Genomic DNA, 18,922 nt, shown 5'->3' on the forward strand with positions numbered 1-18,922 from the left:
CCAGGCTTCTCCCACTCAGTTTTCCCCGATTTAGGGGTGGCGTCAGGGAGAAAACAATCTTCCTGCTCTACAAGCTTTTTTCCCTTGTCTTGTCCATTTTCCAAAGGTTTCATTCTGTGGAAGTGCCTTCCTGCTCCTGCTGATTTGCAAGAGTTACCTATAGGTGTTACTGCAACTGGCCTAAATATATACAAATGTATATGTATATATTAACTCATTCATGGTCTCAGTATCTGTCTCTGAAACTTATTTAAGCACAGGCATTTGCTTTCTTTGCTAACCTGTTGCTTATAGAAGTTGCCACTATGTTAATTCTGAGGGCATTTCTGGCACTAAGTAAAGAAAGTACTTGACTTTTTTATACATTTATGTTAGTGAGAGGAAACCTCAACTCATCATTTCTCCTTGGCAATGTATATGCTCTTATGTTAGGATGTCCTTTATTTGTGTTGAAAAAGCACAAAATGTTTACTTCAGGATTGTGGAAGTGGTATCTTGCTGCCCAAATTGTGGAGTTTTTGACTAACGTCTAGAGGAGATACAAGGGTATTTCCTTAGGAGTTCTCTGCTCATTTCATCTTTCATCATGTGTGACCACCTCCTTTCAAGGGCAAACAAACTTGGCTGTCTTCCTGATCTCACAGCTGCTTTTATCTCTAAGTTTTCTTTGAAAGAGAGAAGAGCAGCTTGAACACTGAACTTGGACATTGCTGCTCTGCTGGAGAGAGTGGACTCGGGTGTGGGAGGAGTGAAATACTCTCTGGGCAGCACTGGGGCTGTCAGAAATCAGTGTGGGGCTGCAGCTCTTAGACTGCCAGCTCCAGCTCATCTATCAGGTGCAGCCTGGAGCAAGGGTGAGTGTGGATGGCAATTAATACCCCATGGCTTGCCAATGAAGAGCTGCTGTGTGCTGATGATGTGGAGGTAGAAGGGAGGAAGGGATGAGTCCTGGTAGTGGGGATGTGATGAGGGCACTGGGTCCCTTCTGCCTTGCCATCAGAAGTGACTTGCATGTTCTCATCATAGCATAGACTCATAGAAATGATTACCCGTCCGATTATGACTAAGTTTCATTTGTGGAAACAGATGCTGTTCTGTGCTTTACTAGAAAACTTTTTTTTTTTTTTCCTTTGGAATATAACATTTTTATTTATGTATGGCTTTAGCTGTATAGTAATATTCAAGTGCCCAGCCGGTTTGGCCACTTCTGTTTTCTTTTGATTCCCTGGGCAGTAGGAACTGATTGCAGCAGAATTCCATTCCAGGTGGCACTGATCAAATACCATGTATGTGCCAAGATACAGAATAGGAAGACAGCTGTCTTTAGCCCCTAGGACAACATGGGGATCAGAAGGTTGGGATGGACAGGAGAGCAGGGTCCATGTCAGTACTGGAGAACCAAAGGTTTGGTAGGATTTGGTGCTGTGTAGATCTGGGCTGGCTGACCAAAGGCCATGATGAGAGGCAGGAGCTGAGGGGTGGCAAAAGACGTGGGAAGGGGTCTTCGTAACAGACCTGAAGGAGGAATTTTGCACCTGAAGAAAAGGTCCTGTGACTAGGCTGGATTTCATTTACCACGGCCTCTTCCTCTCCCCAGCTGAGTTCCTCTTCTGTGCTGTGAGTCAACACACCGACACTGCCAGCTGACGTCCTCCTGATAGGAAGCCTCCATTGCATTAGGATTTGTGCTGCCCCTTTTCAGCTTCTGCCCCTTAATTGCCTCACAACTATGTCCTTTCTTGGTTGCACTCAGATCTGGAGACAACAGATGCAGTCGAGCCTGACTGGCCCTGCTGTTGATTGAGAACTTCCTTCCTCTACTCTGTAACACTTGGGGAGAAAACGAGATCTTAGAGAGAGCAGAGCTGCTGCTGTGACCTACCCATGTGTCCTACCTACATGGCATACTTACTAGTTTTCAATTTTCTCCTGTATATTTCTGTTCGGAAATACACTGCTCCAAAAAGAATTGGGAGAGAACTTGCTCTTATTCCTTCTACCCTCACAGAAGTCCTTCTCTTTCTATTCCTTTTAGTACCTTTGATACTAGAATGTATCAAGTTATACACATGGCTGTATTGTACAAGGTCTCCTGTCCATGTGCGGCTGTGTTGCTGAAACTAATCTCTTCCTATGTTGTCTTTTCAGTGAGAGCTCCAGTGAGAGCACTGGATAAAAGCAGTTGAGGAGGGAAAGACCAATTGCAGCCAACTCTGGATGTGGGGATAAATCTTGTGGAAAGCAATGTTTAGGGGAAGGGTTGTATGCAGAATGTTAATATTTCTAGAATAGTTTGCTATGTGTCTCAGTATCATTTATTGCATATTGGGGAAATGTAAGTAGGAATGTTCTGTGGCTGCAACAATACCCTTTAATGCATTGAAAAGCAAAAGCGTTTCATGTGAAAAAGTAAAAGCATTAACTGGAAAGTGTGGTAAAAGTAGACAGGCTTAAAGAGTGACTGACACAGGGAGGTACAAGAAAAAGCTAAGCAGAAAATGTTACTGGGTGACAGTGAGTGATATATCCTTAGAAAAATATTCGTGCTTTATGTTATGGTTGTGGACTTGGGCTTTATTTGGACTTGCTTTGTATGTAAACTTCAGCTTGTAACTGATGTACATGACTTTTTAATCAGTTTTGCTTTAAAAAATTGATCTGGCCAACTGGCCTCTCTGAACACTCACATGGATTTGAATATCAAACTTAGTCTTTTGCAAGGGAGAATTCCACAGTGCCCTGGCAATCCAAGCTGCTAGTGATAGCAAAACATGTTGCCCAAAATAAATGGCTTTATCAACAGATTCCCGGATCACCATTGTAATTTTTATGTCTATGTGCCTGCTTTCAGACACAGTGAAATAGTTGGCAGTATTTATTTCTGTTTTGAGAGAGAAATACAGTGGAAAACAATGAGGCAGGTACACAATTTCTTTAGGTCTTATCTCCAGCTTATCTTTGTCAGTTCAAAACAAGAGGCATTTTTCAAAGAGATATTTCAGAGAAAAATTCTGAGGCACAGAGGGGCACCCAGCATGTAAAATTAAGAGTTTAAAAATTAAAAGTCTGTGCTAGCTCATTTAGTGGATATTTTTATTTCAGTATTATGCAAACTTTGAGGGGAAAAAAAGTTTCTATAGGATATGGAAAACACAAGAAAAGCTGTTGTCACAGTGATTTGTCCTGGTTCTCTAGTTCTTTAATTCTCTAGTATTACAACTCAACCAACTCAAGAATCTTATTTTTGTAAAGTGAATATGAATTGGATGCAGATATCTGAATTTAAAAAAAAAAAGTTCACATCACTTTTGATTAGAACTGCACTTCAAATTATTAGAATGTGATGGATGTGTTTGGGTGAGGAGGAAGTTCAGAGATAAGTTTAGATTTCTGCTCTGGGCAATTTATAACCATAGCATTAGTCACATACCCAATCTCCACTCCCTTTCAGGATATAAATAAATATAGTGTAATACGTGAGCAGTAAAATTTATGACCATTGATTGATCTCAATGGAGTCTCTTGCTTGAGTTTCTGAATAGAGGGTACAGAAAAGAACTTCTTAAAACCTGCACAATCTTGACTCTTTCCAAAGACACGTAGTAGCAGTGGGCTAAATCTTGCAGTATTTACTAAAACTCATTACTAAATATGATGATTAAATGAAGAAACTGAAATTTTCACCTCTAGGATAAAACTATCTCATTTGTAGAAGACCTGTCCAAAGCTTATGATCTTTGAGTTCTGAGAGGCAGACAAACGTGCCAAGTTCTGGGGCTGGTGTGAATCTTTGGGATTCATTTTGGTGTCTAAAGATGCCAAAGTTAGCTCTACCACCTATAGTGTTTCCTTTACTTTAGCTGTTCTCTATTTTCACTTATGTGTCTCAGATCTTTTCCGGGCTACTGATTAGGTGCTTCCTGAGTTTCATTGTGCTATCTTTACGTTTTTCCCACTTTACCTGCAAGGCCAACAAACGCAATATTAGTAAATTATGCTTCTTAACTCATTCTTTCCCATTTCCCAGATTGTATCATAACATATGTACTGATTTCAAACTCTTTGATACTTGTATCTTTTTGGCATTCATTAAAAAGAATTTTGACAAATCAATTTGTCAAAAAGATAAAAAGTAATCTTTATATTAGTTCTGGAAATACTTTTGAACATAATAAAAAGTTGGATTAATCAGTTGAAGGTCAGCAGAAATGAGGAACTTCAGTGTGTTATCTCACTAATGAAAAACAGAGAAGTTCCTGTTACCTAAAGCTGCACAATTTTGCCCAGTGCTGTGATGCACATGTGGATGTGTATAGACATATACAGAGTGTCAATGAAATGGTCTGTATGCCAAGGATTGTTGCTGCTGCCTTGCTGCAGAACTTCCACAAAGTTTCAGTTTTGCTCTTATTAGTCCTGTAAGAGTTCTGAAACCCCACTGTTTTTGGATTTTGAAGTTGACTCAGAAGTTATTTCCTAGTTTACCAGTGTTTCTTATTCTAGTCAGGTTTTGTACTGCCAGATTTGATAGTGATCTTAACAAAAATGTTTCTTTTCTGAAAAATCACATCAGAAATGAGGTTTGCTCTCTAGTTCACTAAATGTATTATGAAACAGGTACCTGAATATGTGGTGAAAAATTTTTGGAGGAGAGAACAGATTTGTTAAGGTTGAAGGCTTTCATGTAAGTCTCTGAAAGTCTCTGCAAATTTTAAGCAAGACTTTTTTTTTTTGTAAGTGACAAAAATGTATGTACCATTTCGTTTCAAGGTTTTGGGTTTTTTTACCTTGGTGTTGGAAAATTCTCCTGTCTCACATTGCCTTGTGTGGTCATTAGATGAATCCATGTTGTTTTTGCATAGCATTCAAGTCACCCTCTCCTTGTGACTGAGAGGCTGAGTCTGTTGTTTGTTTAAATCTGTGTCTGTCTACAGCCTTGAAAAACATTCAGATATCTTTTCCTCTGGCTGCTTATGCTGATTGTGTTGTACTGTTTTCAAAGCAATTATTTCTGTGGGGTTTTTTTTCTTCTTCTTTTTTTTTTTTTTTCCTTTTTCTTCTCCTCCCCTCTCCTTTCAGAATTTTCAAAGACAAGAAGAAGGGGAATAGAAACAAATAAACAAACAAAACTGAACTGGAACAAAAGCCGTGCTGGAAAGTAGCGGTGCCTAAAAAGAGGCGGTTTGCCTGTGGTAGGACTCCTGGTTCAAGCAGCCATTCCTAGAGTCTCAGCCTGTAACCTCCAGCAGGACAGAGGAAGGCATTTTTAGTCCAAGTTCTCCCATGTTGTGCTCTGGAATGAGAAAGGAAACATCCCTTACAGTGGGAGTGATCTTTTTGGAAAAACTGTTGGGAAGTTCTGTAGCACAAACCCTATTTACGATGATTTGTGGGGCAGTATCTTTGCTGAAGGTTCTGGGGTGCAAAAGAGTGGTGAAATTAGGGAAGTGCAAGAAGATGACAGCTGGGCCTCTGTGTTTAGTTCAGCATCCCCTAAGGGAGAGGAAAAATGTGGCAGAATCATTGTGTCTGCCAGAATGACACCTGAACATGTGTATACCCTGCTAGGGATGGTGATTTCTCTCTTGATTTTATGGAGTCAGTTTTGCAGCACACTGTTCTGGAAAACCACTGTTGGAACTTTCGTGCAGATTCCTTTTGAACTGGGCAATGGATGGTTATGTGGGCAGCTTCCTTTCAGACATCAAGGCTGAACCATCTGAAAGCAATACTGAGGGTGATGGAAATCATTTTGCAGAGTCATTAATCTCCCGTGCCAATTGTTTAATGTAAAAAATGTGGAAAGAGTTGGGTTTTTAATTACTTTTGTTCACTGCTGTGAGTGGTGATTCACACAACTTACACTGCTAAGGTGTGGAATGAAGAGGAAGAGTTTTAGGATGAAGCAGACTTCTCCTGCAATCACTTCATCCCAGATGTCATTGTCTGGTAGCTTTATGCTACATTAGGCTCCCTCAGTGTGTTCATGCTTACAGAACTGGTAGTGATGCCGTCAGTGCTGTGCTTCATTTGCCTGGATTCGAGCTGAGAAAACACTGAATGAGTAATGAGAAAAACACAAACTTTTTCGCTTCCAGAAATAAATTGTAGCACCATGCTTGGTTTCTTTACTGTTTACATTCTCTGGCTTCATGTTAGCAAGTGGAGTGGGTGCAAAGGGTCTCAGGAAAGGCTGTAATAAAATAAGCTGTAATATACTAGGAAGAAAACTTTTGGGAAAAATTAGTGGCAACTTTACTTTTCAATTTGGGAAAGGGTTTTCTTTAAAAAAAAAAAAAAGTGAGTTAACAACAAGGAACTATGGGTTCAAGAATAGTGCTTTTAGAAAGCCTTCGCTCAATAGGTTTGTGTCAAAAAGGAAGGATATGCAGGGTTAATCTCAGAAAAACAAAGGAGAAGTTAGGAAAAAACAGATGACGTACTGTGGCTGCCACAGGCTCTGCTAGCCCCGTTGTGCACATTTCCACCTTCTCCTGCAGTTGCAAGCAACACCGATGTCTCCTCCTAGAAATTTGCAGGATGTCTGAATCCAGTTTAACAAAACCAGCCCCAGGGGATGTGCTGCATGCAGATGCCTGAAGCACCACATGCTGGGGAGCTATCCTAATTTTTGAGATTGGTTAGGAAGTCGGCAGCTCCCAAGAAGCACAGGAGATGGCTGCTTGCTCCAACAGTGTCTTAAAGCACTGTGTCCAAAACAGGACCAGAAAGTGTTGGTCCTACTAACTTGCTCTGGATGTGAAAATCTTTGTTATAGTGTAGGTAGCACCTTCTGATCTCTTTAGTACCACTATGTGGTCATCTTGAAATCTGAAGTGGTGCTTAGAGCAGTGGGGCAGTCTTTCCTCCTGAGATCCACTCACACATCTCCCACTCTCTAAGTCTGCTTCAAATCTGTATTTTCTCTGAAAGAAAGAATATACTGTCCCAGAATCTTAGTTTTTCTCTCTCCTTTCTGTGTAGTAACGCTGCAGACAATTTAGAAACAAAAAATTGCTACCATTTGCGTACTGATCTTGGACAAATGATTGAAGTATTGTGCAACCTTGACATTATTTGCCCCTTCCCCCCTCCCCCTGTAAAACAAACAAACAAACACCCCCAAACCAAACCAACAAAAAATTTAACAAAAATTTCCTCTGTTACGTGGCTAGCTCTATATGCAACACAGTAATGAGCTCATCCCAGAATGGTGTTTAAAAATGACCCATATTCTGAGAGTTGAGTAGCTCAGCTTCTTCACTGCTGGACTGAAAATCACAGACTGATTAAATTTTTATAAAATGCCCTTAGTGGAGGCAAGTCCCACTTTGACCACTTCCAAAGGGACTGCTTAATGAATAAGGATTATTCTGCTTGAATAAAGTGGTCTGCCTGTGTTAACAGTGTAAATAATAAGCAGCTTCTGTTTTTAATCATATTTTAATTGTATTGAGTAGCATTTGATTCCAAAATTATTCCAGCTATTTCAGTTCACACATGTAATGATCTATTTAGTACAACTCCAATTATTTCAATACATCCCAGTATTTTCACTCCTTTTGAATATCAAATTGAAAAAAAACCACACCACATAGATGATGCACTAATCAAAACTTGGGACTAAAGAAATTCAATTCAATCAGTTTCTATTACCCTTGGTGTCACCATTTGTTGTGCAGCAGATCTCAGGCTACTTGTACAGTAATAATTTATAGTAAGGTTATTGTAAAATAGCCTATAAGAAACAGTTTCCCTGCCTCTAATGCTGGATTAAAAAAAAGAGTATTTTAAGGTAGAGGAAAAATGTTGTTAAAGTAGGTGAAGGTCTGAGATTCCTAATTTGAATAATTAAACTTATTTTGTATTTATAAAAGCATTTCCAGGAAATAGTGACTTCATTGCATAATTATTACTCAAATCAGCCCTATTGTTAGATTAAAATGCACATGAATGTGTTCTTTTTGTTCAGATGTTTTAGCATTCAAGGATAAAATGTGTTGCATAATGAACAGCACTTTCAACTATTGTCTTATCATCGTCTCATTCTTTAGTGAGCTTCTGATGTCATGACTTTCAACTTCTGATGGCATATATGATTCCTAGCTTGAGAATTTTTTTACATTTTAATTTGAAGGTAGGGTTTAGTTAGAGAAACACTTAACTGTATCTAATTAAGGATATATAGCTTTCATAGAATTGAAGCTGGAAAACAGCTTTTCTAATTGGTAGAGAATCCAGATTTTGGGTGGCTTTGTTGCTAAATTGAAGCTTAGTATAAATGGTGGGCTCCAGGTCTGAGTTTGACTCTGATTATTGAACCTTACACAGCTCCACAAAAATATTTCATTTTTCAGTGTAGATTCTTTGCTGAGCATGGAAGAATAGAGGAAACAGTGAGATGATTCAAACATAAGTTGTCACATTCCATAGAAAGATTCTGTTTCATGTTACTTCAACCATTATTTTTTATATTTGGTATACGGCAAGGAGATGTGTCATACCTAACCATAGCTTTTTGCTAGTTGCATTGCAAAAGCAATGGAGAACAGTCCCTTTTCTATAAGATAATGAAGCTTGACAACAAAATTACTTAACCCTGTAACTCTGAACAAAAAGAGTCTACCGTAACTGTCAAACTATATTTGTAAGTGAGCTAATTGAATCAAACCCAGCATAATTCTAGAAAGTGAAGATGGCAGCTACTGAAGGTATTCAATAGTGCATTATAGGAAATTTATTTTATTCATAATATCAATGTATTAACTTTCAAATAGTTTTAGAAAACCGTTCAGTAAAATCCAGACTTGCTAATAATACTATCTTGTTGAAAGTGAATGGAATCTTTGCCAATCTAGTGTTTAAAGCTCTCACCAAGAGTCTTATTTATTTGAAAAATATTTATATTTTCTTAATAAAAATTGAAACCATTCAAATTTTACTATTCAATCAAAGTGCATTTTATATTGCATGAATATGGTGTCCTTTCTTAGTTTGAGCCCAGGCTTTCAAAAGTGAAATAAATTATTACCTCAACTCTATTCATCAGGAAAAAAATAAATTCTGTCTTTTATGAAGCTGTCATAATTCCTGAGAAATATTAGACCCTAGGGCTCAATACTCCATTTAAAACATTCTTCACGTTCATACCAGCTTTTCTTTTTTCTTTTACATTCCTTTTGCTTGTTTGATGACTTATAGTATTCCCCCTCTCACTTAGTGAAATTAAATATTATGTCCCTATACTGTTCCTTTTAAAAACAACTCAATAGAAGATACTAAAAACCAGAGATTTTATATATATATTTTTTTAAAGAGAATATAGCTGTGTTTATCACATTGTCTTGGTTTTCCTCTTTCATATTTTTTTTTGTTGTTGCATATTCTCTGAAAGACATAGGGTATCCAGATGAACTGAAAAAGAACAAAAGCTATTTAAGACGTGACTCTCAAAAAATATTTATATCTATAAAGATGCAAGATAAATACATATTGGGATTTTTAAAAATGCATAGAGGAACTTAATTTTTGTTATTTAATTAGGGTTCATGTTAATTAGGGTTCAAAAACAGTCTTCTGTTTTTGGTTTTTTTTTTTTCTTCTTTTAAAATCCAATCTTTTCCTTGCTCATTCTTTCAGGACTGTGCTTATAATCAGGCTTACCATGACTAGATCCTTACTATCTAAGGGTTCTAAGTGCAGTCAATGATTAACTACACAGCAGGGTAGCAGAATTGTGTTCTCCAGGGTATCTATGGGGAAATGGGGAAACAAGTCTTAGTGTAGGCAGTTTCTCAAGATGCTCCAACTGATGAATCAACTAATGTATTCAGAATATGAGAGCTGATGCCTCTGATGATTTGGAGCCTGAGGTGGTTGTTGTTTGATTTTGTTTATTTGTTCTTTTGTCCCAAAATTTCTCTCTCTGTGTGTATATATATGTATATATATATAAAAATATAAATATATGTATATTTTTTTTTCAAGGTTGAATAGTTCATACCAACTGCAGGTGGGATTCTGTCACCTAACTCTAGTTATCTTAAAGTTAACTGCCCATTTTCAGGTAATTGTCTTGGCACTCTCTATCATCAATGAGGGAATGGAGGCAACTTCATGAGTGTGATTCATCCCATCCTAAAATAATTGCCTAAGCTGGGATGAATTGGGAGCAGCTGTCCTTCTCCACCAAATAGCAGGAGAGCACTGACAACTGGCTAGACAAGAAGCAGCTAAAGATAAGTGAGATAGATGGTCCTCCTCTGAACTATTGATACGTCTCTTACTCCTCTCTGTTGTTCTACTGATTTGGAAGATGAGTAATATTTTTCAGTATTTACTATATAGGGCAAACATATTAAATAGATGTTAGTATCAAATCCATCAGGTTCAGGGGTACATAAGGCAGAGAATAATGAACACAGTTCCACTGAACCTGTGCATAGACAGTCTGTGCGTTGTTTAGATTTGTCAAATGGTAGCTTAAAGAGCAAAAGCTAATGGGTGAAGCATTGTATGTATTTCAGGTTGGGATAAGCATAGAAACTGGCATCCACCCACAGTGAAGACTCCACCTGGTTGCTCCTCTGTACAAACAGGGTCACAGTGACACTTCAGAGCTACCCTTCTCACCTTCTTGTTTCTTTTCTGAAAAGTAAATATTCTGTCTGAAAAACAAATGAAGCCACAATGGGTGTACAATACAACTTGTCTCAAAAGTAACTTAAATGTAAAGCATTTCAAGGTAGCAGAAATATTAGACAAGTTTAATACCATCTGAGTGATTTTCTCAATAAAATTCAGAATAAGTACCAATAGAACATTAATGATGGTTGAAACTTTCCTCAACAAAGAGAGTAATCAGTAACACTTTTACAGCAGAAATTCTGTGCAATAATTTTTATTCCCATGTACTGTTTGTGAAATGGAGGGAATTTATAATTTAACATTAAACTTAGCAAAAATGTTCATATTTTGAGGCATACTTTATAACAGAAACCAATCAACCAAAGGCAACTATTAAGAGTTCATTTGCTTCTTCAGTACTAAGCTTCTGCTGAATGTTTTTCATGTTTGGACAATAATGTTTTTCAGATGATAGTGAACTCTTGACTGAGAAAATGATGGACAAAGCAGCCATTGCTGTGGTATAGGATGTCATCTCTATGAAAGTTTTCTTAACAATTTAAAGGAACAAACATGTTTATTAAGTTTGCACTGATACTGGCTTGAGGTAGGAGAAATTAACACCATCAAATTACCATTAAGATCTGCTGATCTCTAAACTAGTTCTCTTGGATTTTGGTAGCAATGTAAGCATGCCAGTTGGCAAATTTACCCTGTCTCTATGATATGTTTTGATGTTTGAACTGCTCTTCTTTTTTTTTTTTTTTTTTTTTTTTTTTAATTTCTCTTCCCTTTGTTACTCTAGTTCAAGCATAGGAATGCCCAAGGACAGGTGTTTCTGCCAGCTTGTTAACTGAGTTTTCTTTTGTTCATATGTTCATTATGCTTACATTTTACTGATACCATCTTAAAGTAAGAACTGTAAATTCTTAAAATTCCATACACTGTACATCTGGAAATCTGGGCTGCAAGACTACTTCTACTTGCTTAATGTGTGTTGAGGTAGAAAGAGACCAGTCAATTAACTGGTATAATCATATGCTCAATGCAGCCATCTTATCTATTTCTTCCTTCAGTGTACAAAATAAACACTGTAAGTGTTTCAAAACCAAAAGATTCATCTGTTCTACTTCCATTAGGACTTCTGCTAGTATTCTGATTTTTGTTGGTCTTAATTAAAATAATTTCTTTCTCTTACTGAACTGCAACTATAAAGACATACACATCATGGTTATCTTTTTTCAACCTTTTAATAACAATAAAAAACCCTGTTGCAATTACATTTCCATTTATTATTGTGATATCTTTATTTTTTTTTTTTTTTTTACAAAGGAATTAGACAAGCAAGTTTCTGGAGTTCTTAATGGAGTTGAAACAGTAGCCTATGCATGTCATTGTACATGCATAGTGAAAAGATGAACATAAATCACATACCCACACATACACACAGAGAACAAGGCACTGTTAAGACTCTACAAATAATAAATGACCAAGAGGCTATTGATACATTAAAAACTAAGCTCTTACTGAAGCTCAGTATTCATTTTAATACTTTAAAGCTGTGCATTGTTTTGGGGTTCTCTGCTTAAAAACCCAACTGTGTCCCTCTTTCCGTATGTATTGGACCCCACATTTGTAGGTGAATAAATTGCTCCGATGTTGTTGCTGGAACGAACTAAAAAGTCGGCCAAGCGTTGTGTCACACATGTAGCGGTGTTGCATTTCCGTTTCTCCAGATGGTGACTACTAAGGTAACACGAAAAGAGCCAAGATTAAGTCAAATGATGAGCAATCAAGTGTGCCACTTCTAATAGGCATTTGGGCTGTGCTAATGTGGGAGTTCTTTGAATATGTGCACAAATACAGGAACATTACCATCTTCCTACCACCTACCTGGTACCTGAAAAAAAATCTTGTGCTGTATGCTATTATCAGTTTTAATGATGGGAGTTATTTTAATGCAAAGACCTTAACAGTCATGTGTCATTTTTATTTATATTCTGCATAGCAGTTTATGACATCTAGAAAACCTGTAATGATAGTATTGTTAAGACAGTAAGTGAAAACAATGACTAAATGTTTAGCTTTAAGCTGAACTTCTAAATCTATTTAGAGCTCTTGCTGATATCATGAGGATTACTAACATGATGACTATCACTAACATCACTTAGTTATTTTGTTCCCACAAAAGAGTCACATCCTGCTCTCACTCAAGTAAACAGTAACCTTCCAGTCCACATCAAGTGGATTGAGCCCAGACACTCTTTCTCCCAATTACATCACATATCATGAGAGGTGGCAGGAATTGCCAACTTCTGCTGACTTCACTACTAATCAGGATTTTGCTCTGTCTAAAATCTCTACACTACTGAAAAGCAGCCACATCTTTGTTGAAACACCAGCAACTTGAAAGTGGTGTTGTGGTAGGAGATAATAATTTGCTGGATGAGACTTTAAAGAATGTCTATGGAAGAATCAATATCTAAAAAGAACATTTTATGGTCTGAACCAACAGGCCATTTACAGAACTCTCTGTAGAACTAATGTAGCATGTTATTTATTTATTTCTTTTTAATCAGTTTCTTCAGACAGAAATGCTCGCTGAGATTGCATATTGAGTTATTGTTGTTTTTCTTGGTTTTCTTCATGTTAATGTGCCATGAGGTAGACAACAGTTTGCAGCAAAAATTTACTGTGAAGTGACAATTTCCTAGTTTCAAACTCTGAGCAGTTACCAATAAGTACATAAATTTACTAAATCTGTTATCTAAAATGTTATCTATTATTTTAGAAATATTTGTATTAATCTAAGAATCTAAATGTGCAGCATTTGTGAGAGAAGTGTCTGTATTATACTGGTTCTTCTTTGACTAACAGTCAGCAATTTCTAAACATTTAATATTTTAAGTATGTAATTGTATTTAAAGGCAATGTTTGGATAGGTCTTGATTATAGCTTCTCTTAGGTTTCCATGGGTATTTATATTGATTTAAAAAGAGTTTAATCAAGCCTTTAAACTATGAGGTTCCAACAGCAACTGGTTCTCATGGAAATCCCAATTTCTTTGTGATGGCAGAATTCTCTTTTTTACTAAGGCTACAAAATCAGGCCCTGACACTACAAATCTAAAACTCCTGTCCTTACAGGAAGATACTAGATTTCTAGCTGATGTCTAGCCTGACTGACCCCATGATACCTGTTAGCTCTCTGATCTGTAGCTTTTAATTGAATATGTGCTTCAGTGAGACAGTTCGCCCAGTGAGAGGTTGTGAACCAAGGCCTCAGAAAAGCAGATAAGGCATACCACACTCATAAAGGTGGTGCCTTACATCTGAGTATTACATTTTTTTAAAAAAAGTAACAGGTGTAAAAATGTTGGAAATTAGTCTCCATTACAAAAATATTTTGGGAGATAACCAAATTGTCATATAACATTTTTTTTTTAATATAAATTTGGAGAGAAAAGAATGAGCAACTCTACAGACACATATAGTAACTCAATCTATGTGTAACAGAATTATCATTGAAAGAAATTCACCCCAAAGCCCAACCAACAGAATAGTTCAGTGCTGTTTATCTGTTAGTACAAATTGCAAATACTTTTCAAAATGCTATTTTATTAATTTAAAAAGTTACCTGTAATTGGATTTATAGATTTGTAAACATAATCCATTTCAGACTCATTAAATTTTATCAAAGCCAATGGCTTATTTTCCTCTTCCCCTGATTAAGTTGATATTTAACTCTGTAATGAAGTATTACTTACTTACAGGAAATAGGTTTAAAAATAATTCAATTCTAGCAGAGCATCAGTGTTTTTAAGAAGGGTATTTTTCCCCTTTAGGCTTGAAAATGTGACAAATTTAAATAAGAAAGCCCTTTTAAAAGACTCATTTATTCTGAAGGTAATGTATTTGTAGCCTTTCTTTTTTATGAAAGCACTATAATTGTAAAGTGGTTAAATGATTTGCAAATTTTTTTTTCTGTGGATTTCACTTTCTGCTCTGAATGCTTTGATCTTTATGCTTACAGAATGGCTCTATTTATAAGAAGAAGGGTATTTCAAGCTCTTTTTGAGAATAAACAACAGACACAGAGTCTCAATAACAGAATATCACTGACATGAAGTTTACTTCATAATTTAATCTTAACTGATATGACTAAAAGAAACAAACAAAATCAATACCTTTTTGTCTTTGCTGCTGGATGTTCTGGCATTTCCTCATTAAGTCTTGAGAGTGTATTCTGTGACATTGCTGGCAATATCCATCCTTGTCTCCTGGAAGTACCATCAGATAGATCATCAGCCACAGACAGTAATCTCTAAACAACTAAATACCTTGTGAAATTGAATAGTTCTATTTTTGCTGATATTATCTGAGACATGAAAGCAAAAGCAATTCATGCAATAATCTGAACATGTTTTCTCCTAAAAAGAAATAAGTATGATTTTTTTATTACTCACTTCTCAATAGGTGTAGATTCCAAACAGCTCAGAGTGACAGAAAGTGCAATGAAGAAAATTGACAGCTTTAGGTTGCACATCTTTGCTTCCAAACTTTCTGAAAGGAATAATGATTCAAAACTGAAAGCAAACCCAAACACTCTTCAGCATATCCTATTACTGATGCCCAGTGAGTCCTAAATCAGCAGCAGCTAGAGTAAAAAAATGATCCCCCTAAGTTACGTGACACAACACAGTTTCAGACAGATAGCTCTCGAGAGTAAATGTTCATTTTCCATCTAGTAGTTTCAATCCTTTCCCATATCTCCAGTTTGCAATTTCTGACATGTCTCAATCTCAAACTCTGGTCCCAGGTGTAATTTATCTTGAAGTTATCTTAACCTGTTGCTGAAAAATGCCATTGATTAATAATGAGAATCATTGTGCTTTCCTGAAAACACATCTGTTGCGCTGCATCTTAAGTAAGTAAAAAAGGGAAATTGTTTACCTTTCGGTGGTCAGGTAGCTAACTGAAGAAGCACTCCAGTGTTAGCAAGAGGGGTGCATGCAACAATTCCACGCTTGCATCCAGCTCTGGAGTATCCCTTTTCCCCCTTCCTTGCTGACAAGTAATACGGCTCTTATATACCCTTCACACCTTTCTCAGCTCTGACATCAGGCAGCGCACAGAGACTGTCATTAATTCCCATCCCTATAGATAGAAAGTACCCCAGAGAGGAGCAGAGGCAGATAGGTCACTATTACATTAGCACATCGGTAAATATTAACCTGGTATATTCAGGATGCCATCGTGAAGATGCTGTAATAGCATATTGCACATCAGAACAGTAGCCTCAATCTTACAGTTCTGATAAGACGCTGAGGTAATATTCCCTGGGGGAGTTTTCAAGGGCTAAATAAGGTAACAAAAGTTATAAAGAAAGGCAGATTAAATGAAACACTAGATCACCAGTAACTGAAATATAAGGGAACAGATACCTTGGAAAAGAGAAAAGGGTTAAAGTTGTGGAGGTTTGCTGTAGAAGTATATAATGATCAAAACGGAAAAAAAAAATGTTTGAAGGGATAAAAGCTGTATGACAAATAAGAAGAGAGACAAAATTATTTAAATTGACAGATAGGGTGATCATTCAGGGTAACAAGGTAGAAATCATGTACACTTTTCAGCTAAGTATAAATATGAATGAAAATTCTAGCATTATTAATGTAAAATCTTATGTTTTACTAACACTGTTAGCTTCTCTGTTATGCATGAAAATTGTGTCAATTAATATTCTTAAGAAGGCAAAGACTAGAACTGAAGAGCTAGGAAATGCCAGAATTAAGACTGTTTGCACAATTTTATTTCTCTAGTGGGCACACAGTTTGGTTCAGAGAAAAGTACATAGCTTTTAATAGAATAAATTCTATGTTAGTAAATTACCTGATTGCAAATTTCCAAGGATACAGATTAGAACTAATTTTTCCTGATTTCAGTGTGAATTAGGCAAAGCACCTTTTTTTTTTTTAATTTTTTTGCTTTGTTTTGTTTCCCTGTGTTATTAGTTGTCTTTAAGTGACTAAAAGCCTTTGGAAAACAGGTATTTCATTTATTTATGGAGGTTCAGATGCTGACTTAAAAGCTCAGGCAAAGTTGTCTATGATAAGAAGTTATCATATGTATCTTCCATATCGCCACAGAACATTAAATAGTTCATAACTGCTTCAATTCCAAGTACCGGAAGCCACTGCCTTTGCCAGTTTAGTTTGTAACACCAGATTTTCACTGAAATGGTTAAAATTCTAGTGCTGTCTCTCTTCAGGCATCTGTGCTGCATGAGTTGAATACAGTAGGAATTTTTAGCTGGGATAGTAGCCTCTTAACCTGATACAATATCTTAGTCTGCCAGTAAGATTCTAGCAAGTGACACAATGCACTTTTTGAAATTATTTCTTTTTTTTCTTTTTTTTTTTTTTTTTTTTTTAAATGAGATGCTGCTTCTGGATATTTTCTTCACTGTTTTTAATGCTACAATCATATGTTGTTTTTTTTTTGCCTGCAGCTTCTTGTCGTCCTTCCCTGGATAGACAGTCACGGTGTAATAGAAGTATGTGTAGTGTTGTTTTATCTTAACTATAACAGCATGTTCTCTGCAACATCTGAAACAACTTTATATCTCCAAAGAGTCTTCTGTTATTATTTTCATTGTAGCATTTGCCTACAATGAAATAACATTCTGGTGTTATTTTCACTGCAGCACTTCCAGTTCCCTGAAATGACGGCATGATTAGATCCATTTTAGAGAGATAGAATTACGCTAAAAAACCACAATTATGCAAATAATCTGGCTGTTGATTGACACCTGCCAAAATTCACAGCTTGAATCTTGAACTTGAATGCCTTAGTACACTTCTTCTGGGGTGGGAAGAGATCTGTGTGACACTTACACTCAGTAGTGCTGAATGTGCTCAGCTCTTGTGAAGAGGCAAGCTCCTGTGGTTTCAACTCCTAAGAAGCACTGGATAGATGAGAAGTAGTTTGCATCTGAGATGTTAGAAGATTGGACTGGGTATTCGGAATCAGTTGAATTTTAAAGCATCTAAGTGAATGGTTGTTATGTCAATCTGGAATCAAGCTATAGGTTGGCATAAGAAAAGGGAAACAGGCTTTTCAAAGAAATATTGGTAAGAAATCCTAATTCCAGCTGTCCTGCAAGTGGCCTTGGGGAGCTTCTAGTGCTTTGAGGGAAGAAGAAAAAGGGTGATTCTTCAGTGCATTATAGAAATAAAACTGGGCTCGTGATGTCCCAGGGCAATTTGCTATGTCCCGAGCCACCTTTTGGCAGAGTCAGCAAGAAGTCTATCCGGCTATTATTCAGATGTAATGTTAGCAAAATCAAGGCATTGTGGCTCCTCTTACAAGCTCTCTTAAGCAGAATTAGTGTTTTATCACACAAACAAGAGTGAAATATGAGATTGTGGAATCTCTCTGATAACAGAACTATTAATAATTCAAATTTCAGGAACCTGGCATTAAGTAGTGTGCAATTAGCACCATGCAATGTAGCAGTTAGAAAACTATTTTTATCACTGACAAAGTTCCTTAACCTTGATCTTAGAAAAAAACCCTTAGTTATTGTGCATAACAAATGTTAGCAGCCTAAGGAAGAAATCAAATATTCTCAGCAAAGAAACCCACAACCAATCTATTCTGAGGAGTTACATTGTAATTTTACATGTTTATACTGGTGTGTAAGTCCATATGAAAAGATTTGCCAGGCTCTTCTCGGTGATAACCAATGATAAGACAAGGGACAATGTGTATAAACTGGAACACAAGGGATTCCACTTAAATTTGAGAAGAAACTTCTTCACGGAGAGGGTGACAGAGCACTGAAACAGGCTGCCCAGGGGGGTTGTGGAGTCTGGCTTCCTTTCAATTTCTGAGTTCCACAATTGCTGAATAACATTAACAACACACATTAAGACTTTTGGTAATGTATGTCTCTTTCCCATTTATGAGAGTGACAAAAAGCCATAATACTTGTTGCATGCACTTTACCAGATGCTGTTCTCTTGTGCAAGGTAGATGTCTCCAGTAAACTACATTGTTGCTCAGTTACCAGGAACTAGTGTGAATAACTCATTGTTTTGTTTGCCTGTTGCATCAAAACAGAAAAGGAAAAGCTGTAGGCATTAATCTGAAATAAGCTTATTTATTTTTTTTAAATAAACCAGAAATCATACAAACAACAGCTTTAATATGTGTCAGTGTAGCTATTACCAGTAATGAAACCAAGTGGCCCATGTGTCACTGCTTGTAGCTGTTACATGAGTTGAGCAGAATGTTTC

General features: G+C 36.7%; 1 protein-coding gene across 1 annotated transcript; it reads right to left on the bottom strand.

Annotated features, from left to right (window-relative positions):
- Positions 1–12,179: 12,179 nt before the first annotated feature.
- Positions 12,180–15,171, bottom strand: IAPP (islet amyloid polypeptide; the record flags this gene model as incomplete). The annotated part of the gene is made up of 3 exons (XM_080343412.1): positions 12,180–12,369; positions 14,813–14,947; positions 15,092–15,171. The coding sequence occupies 3 exons, from the start codon at positions 15,169–15,171 to the stop codon at positions 12,180–12,182; spliced, it is 405 nt and encodes a 134-aa protein (XP_080199538.1).
- Positions 15,172–18,922: the final 3,751 nt, after the last annotated feature.

This window comes from Nesoenas mayeri (genome assembly GCF_963082525.1).
Source record: "Nesoenas mayeri genome assembly, chromosome: 1".
Lineage (NCBI taxonomy): Eukaryota > Metazoa > Chordata > Aves > Columbiformes > Columbidae > Nesoenas > Nesoenas mayeri.